Source organism: Meles meles, chromosome 3 (genome assembly GCF_922984935.1).
Source record: "Meles meles chromosome 3, mMelMel3.1 paternal haplotype, whole genome shotgun sequence".
NCBI classification, from domain to species: domain Eukaryota; kingdom Metazoa; phylum Chordata; class Mammalia; order Carnivora; family Mustelidae; genus Meles; species Meles meles.
In genome coordinates, this window is record NC_060068.1 from 57,758,048 (window position 1) to 57,764,047 (window position 6,000).

At 42.1% G+C, this 6,000-nt stretch overlaps 1 protein-coding gene across 19 annotated transcripts in view; it reads right to left on the reverse strand.

Annotated features, from left to right (window-relative positions):
• The window catches only part of PAM (peptidylglycine alpha-amidating monooxygenase), a 154,446-nt gene extending 149,171 nt beyond the window's left edge, over positions 1-5,275 (reverse strand). For all 19 annotated transcript variants that reach the window (XM_045999639.1, XM_045999637.1, XM_045999636.1 and 16 more), the window contains exons 1-2: positions 5,145-5,275; positions 4,065-4,185 (exon numbers count right to left, since the gene is read on the reverse strand). In XM_045999639.1, coding sequence (XP_045855595.1) covers positions 4,065-4,185; positions 5,145-5,230 — 207 coding nt within the window. In that variant the 5' untranslated portion in view covers positions 5,231-5,275. The remainder of the gene's footprint in view (positions 1-4,064; positions 4,186-5,144) is intronic.
• Positions 5,276-6,000: the final 725 nt, after the last annotated feature.

Sequence of the window (6,000 nt, forward strand, 5' to 3'; positions counted from 1 at the left end):
CAAAATTAGTTACAGGCACTGTGTCTGTATTACAGCTAAGCTCTCCCCACCCCTGTTCTGCATCTGCTTGTTTCTCTATTCCAGGCTACCCGACAATCTCAAGTTTCCCAAGGAAAGGACTCAGACAAGAATCACTGATGTATCTTGCTATTGCCAAAACTTAAGATGTGTGTTATTTAAAATAAAAAAAAAAAAATCTGTTGAGTGAATATCTCTTTAACCAACATGGTCCACCTCAATTACCAACTCGACTTCTTTCTTTAAAGTTTATTAATCTTCGGGGCGCCTGGGTGGCTCAGTCGGTTAGCGTCGGCCTTCGGCTCCCGTCATGATCTCGGGGTCCTGGCATGGAGCCTGGCATCAGACGCCCTGCTCAGCGGGGAGCCTCCTTCTCCCACTCCCTCTGCTGCTTCCCCAGCTTGTGTTCTCTCTCTCTTTCTCTAATAAACCGATAAAAATCTTTAAAATTAATTAATTTTGTTGCTCTTCTTGATCTTCTATTAAAAAAAAAAGATTTTATGAGATTAAGAGTCATTTATGGTTTGTCTCCCTCCCAATCCCATCTTGTTTCATTTATTCTTCTCCTATCCCCCTACCCCCCCATGTTGCTTCTCCATGTCCTCATATCAGGGAGATCATATGATAGGGTTGCTGGGGGGAGGTGGGATTGGGAGAGGGGGAGCGGGCTATGGACATTGGGGAGGGGAGGCGAACCATAAGAGACTATGGACTCTGAAAAACAACCTGAGGGTTTTGAAGGGTCAGGGGTGGGAGGTTGGGGGAACAGCTGGTGGGTGATGGGGAGGGCACGTTTTGCATGGAGCACTGGGTGTTGTGCAAAAAGAATGAATACTGTTACGCTGAAAAAAAAAATAAATAAAAAGGGAAAAAAAAAAAAAAAAGATTTTAAATCCTCAAGGCCTTCCCTTTCTTTAATGTTTCCTTACTCCTGATTTTCTTATAAGATTTTTTTTATGCTTAATCTTTTATTTAGTTATTTTTAAAGGCCCCTTTATTCATTTGAGAGAGTGTGTGTGTACAAGTGGGAGGAAGGACAGAAGAAGGGGAAGACTCCCCGCTGAGCAGGGAGCCCCACAGGATGCTCCATCTCAGGACCCTGGATCATGACCTGAGACAGACCAAGAGTTGCATGCTCAACTGACTGAGCCACCCAGGTGTCTGTTTATAATATTTCTTAAATGTTTTGTTCTTCCAATTATAGTTATTTTTTCTTTTGCCTTTTATATTTGTCCTTGATCATTCCATCCTCTTAGATTTGGGGGGAGGGAGGGTTAGAGGAGAGCCAACTATTTTTATTCCCTTCTATCTTTCATTTCTTTCCTCTAATATGTTTCATTTTTTTCTTTTCTAGCCTTGTAATCTCTGTTCCTCTTAAGAGTCTGTGTTAAATTTGGTTTCATCTGCATTTTACAAAAAGAATATTTTCTTTACCAGGAGTCCTCACACTACCAGAGCTCTGCATCTTCCTTACCACCAAAACCCCCAAGTTCAGGAGAGAAATGGATTTCCGCGTCCACCTCTTCCTGGCTATACTCAGTAAGGAGAGTAACTATCGTTTCTCATGAAGTTTTACAAGGTACAGGTTGGCCGGATCAAATCAGTAAATAGTCATGGCATTTTCGTGATGGGGGAAAGCGGAAGAAACATTCAACAACCAGTTCTGAGCCGATGAGGCACAACAACGGAATCACTTAGCCAGTTAGGTAGTTTAAGTCACAAGGCAGAGAAAACCCAACTCAACCTGGTTGAAACAAAAAGCCTAACATAACTGAAAACTCCTTATGTCGCAAAGTCACCAAGAACATCAATTCTTTCAGTGTCTCTGCACTGCCTTCTGTGGTATTAGTTTTATCCGCAGGCGTGGCTGCCCTCATGAATGCAACAGATCCGAGAACTATGTGTCCTGTGCTCAAATGCAACAGAAAAGCACATTCCCAGCAAAAGTCCCAAGATTTAATTGAACTAGCCTAGATCACACACCTTCTTCTGAACCAATTAGTGCGGCAGGGGAGGTGGAGGGCACTGATTTGCTAATCCTCACCCATGGGCTCCACTTCCAGATCCTGGCTAGAAAACTCCTGGAAACCACGTGGTTTAAAGAGAAGGAGCCAGGAGGAACTGTCTGCTGGGAAGGCGACCAGCAAGTGTCCACTGCATGAGGCAAAACTGCACGCAAATGGGGGAAAAGAACAAGTGGTAACTTCATATGCAGTCTTTTTGCCATGGAGTTATTTTGATAATTATAAGATTATAAAAAAGAGTAAACACATTTTATTTTATGGAAACTAAGCTACTCTACATTTTTTTAAATAATCAGTTCCTCTAGGAACTCTTTCTGAGAGCAGTGACGCAAACACAGTTACCTATTATTATTACTGTTAAATTAAATAATACTGCAAAATAATAAGAAGAAAAAAACAACAGACTAATAATGAAACTAGACAAATGATTATGTGAGAAAATATTAATATTCCTGTGGGAAAAGAGTGCTTAAAGACCAATTGGTGGATTTTTTAAAAAAAAGTAATATAAAGTCAGTTTTTTTTTTAAAGATTTTATTTATTTATTTGACAGACAGAGATCACAAGTAGGCAGAGAGGCAGGCAGAGAGAGAAAGGGAGGAAGCAGACTCCCTGCTGAGCAGAGAGCCCAACGCAGAGCTCGATCTCAGGACCCTAAAATCATGACCTGAGCTGAAGACAGAGGCTTAACCCACTGAGCCACCCAGGCACCCCTAAAGTCCGTTTTAATGTAAAGCAAATATAGGTGAAAAATAGCTTTTGAAAAGTGAGACGAGATGAGAAGAAGCACACTTCACAAGTGAGCAACTGGCGCTGGTCTCTCCTATTCCCAAGCTCATTACACGTCTTCTGACTAAATCAAGAGCTATGGAATTAAAGGCTGGGACACTAACAACTGAATATACAGAAAAGTCACGTGCCTGGTCATTTGGGAATGGACAGGGGATCGGGGTGAGGGTCATTCTGACAATAGTAAAGTAGTTATTCATAGATAGCTATATCACACACAGGTTTACAAATAAATGAATATCAGTCCTTAGTTCCCCCCAAAAGGACCATGTGTATTTTCGTAGGGCATAGGATTGTCAATTTTAAGGGAATTCTCCCCAATAAATAGAAGACTTTTATTTTCTCAGTACTTAAAAAAAAAAAGAAAGAAAGAAAATAGAATGTTATCTGCAGCAATGAGTCATCAGCCACTGCGGCTCTACAACACCTCAGTCTTCCCCTGTCTCCACAGCCCTTCCAAAGGAGAAGACTACCTTTTAATGACACACGTAAATCCCTGCACTGCCTGGCTGCAAAGCATAATTAATTCTGGCCTTTTTGTGCTTAATGAAACACCTTGCACACACTGACAGCAGTGAGTTAGAGCTTCTTCTAAAATAGGGAAAGCCCTAGCAACAACCTAGTTCTACTCAAAATGCTCTGTAGGTCACATTTGTATGAGCTCTGCCATTATCTCTTCAAAATATATCTTTTCTAACAAGCACATCACACCAAAGAAAACTCACAATCAACCACCTGTATGAACAGTTTTCTTAAGTTTTAAAAGTACGCAATGTTTTGGAAATTCTTGGCAGTACATACATGCTTTTTTTTTTCCCCCCTCAATTTGTGGCTGCGGTAGAAGAGCATTTAAATAAAGTAGTTTCTCAGAAGCAGCTGTTCAGTATCATTTCCCTTTATTAGAATAATTTTTCATATCTTAATCCATAATTACATGCTGCGTTACAGAGGCTATTAGTCCACTGAGGATTTCAAAACATAAATTTCCAAGGTTCCATTTTAAAACACAAATAACAATATGAGTAAATTTTTTAAAAAGAAGTTTAACTGAAAGATTTATTTTGAAAGATTTACTCTTCATTATAATATTCAATTTTTCTGGCCCTACCTAAGGAGTCCTGAAAGCAAATGCCTACTTTCAAAGAAAGTTACTACTGCTGTAAATGCAGTTTCCTTGCTTCATTATAGATCATATACAGAATAAAGAATGACGAAATATAGAATTCCTCTCACCTGTTTAGGTGTAACTCCAGGCATGTGGATATCCAATGCAAAATCTGATGAATCAATAGGAATTACTGGTCTGGTGGTACCAAGACATTCATTGGAAAATGATCTGGTACTTTCCTTAAACCTTAAAAAAGAAGACCATTTCAATATCCCTGAATATAATGGTATCTTAACTCAACACGAGAAGGAAAAAAAAAATTCTAAGACCTTAAAATGAAAGATTATTGATTTAAATCCAAAGACAACTCTAAAAGATATAATGACTACATAATGTTCTAAAACATCAGAATTGAAGTTTATAGTCTAGGAGTAACATATGACCAACTTGGAAACAAAATAGGATCAAAACAAGCAAGCAGACTACATTTAAAACTCGATTCAATAAAAGCTCGTCAAAATACATACTTTTTCTATTTAGTGAAAATACAATATCAGTAAATGAGAAATCACCATTGGCATTTCAGTTTTCTAATGGCATAAACATTAACTGTAACTCAGTTAAATTTGTGTAACGACTTTGTGAGTGTCTAGTATCCCCCAGAAACAAAACAGCAACAATAATATTGCATGAGGAGGGGTTTGGAAAAGACTGCTATGTGAATTACAAATGTACAAGTGCATGAATATTGCATATGGTAATTATGAAGACCGAGTATATAGCTCCGTTGTTTCTCCTGAGCTCTTCCAGCCCATGATCTGCTTCTCCCCATCACTTATCTATCTTGATATTTTATCCTCTGAGCTGGTTTAAACAAGAAGGCATTCAAGTCTAAACGACTCTACAGTACAGTACATCTCCCCAAGAGGGAGTGAATTCGTGTTGGGAATTGCAACTTCTAATTGGAGTTTTGAGAGCCAGTGCAGCCTGGCTGCAACACAGTGGGCTTTTTCTGTAAGGAGGACTTCACAACAAGTTCCTGTGCTAAAAGCCCAAGTCCTTTCGGCCAAGTCAATCGACCTGGCACATTTCTACAACACTCCAGTCCGCAGACGCGATCCCGGTTTCAACAGCATGCCCAGGAGCCATCCAAACAACATTCCGCCTGTTTAAAAAAAACAAAAAAACAAAAAACAAACACGCACCTCTTAAAGACAGAAAGTGGGCTTCTGAAACCCCAACAGCTGCTTGGGAGAAGCAGGAGAACTAGCAGGCTCGGTACACCAGCCATGTCCTCGCCGCTCCGGCCCCGCCGGGCGCGCACCCGGGAGCGCGGAGCTGCGCTGGGGCCGGCGGTCGGGCAGCGGCGCCGCCAGCGGCCGCTACTTCATGGCCCGGGCGCGGCGGGCGTCCTGCGGCGGCCACACACCATCTGCCTGTGAGGGCGGCGAGCAGGACGAGGCGAGGGGTCTGGATCAGCCGCCGCAGGCAGAACCCCGTGCGGAGGCGGTACTTCTGTCCAGTCCGCCCGCGGAAGCTTTCCGCTGCTCCAGAGCTCCTTTCTGCCCTGGTGCTGCTGGGGCTGGACGCGCGGGGACCTTATCCCTCAGGAATGACAGACACTGGGAGGGCTATCACACAAACCCGCGTCAGTCATCATTCAGAACCTGCAAAAATAGAAGCAGATAATGGATGACTAACACATTACAGCATTTGTCCTCAGCAAATCCCAGCTGAGATTTTTAATACATTAGTAGTTTTCACAAGCCTGAGCCCAAGCCTGGGGAAAATGCTGGTCTGTTGGTCTCCCTCCCCCACGACCAGCCCCCAGGATCTCGCAGACCCTCATAGCCCCTGTTCTGCCTTTTGCTCTTTCTTCCTCCATAGCATCCACTCTCTCCTTTTCCTCTCCGGATTCTTCCCTCCTTTTCCCTTTCATCCACCCCACTCTCTGGATTTCTTCTCTTTACTCCCTTTGGTCATCAAAAATGCACTTAATGCCTTTGCTGAATGTAAACAAAGTTATTCACACAAATGACAAAGGTACCAGAAAAAGGAGGG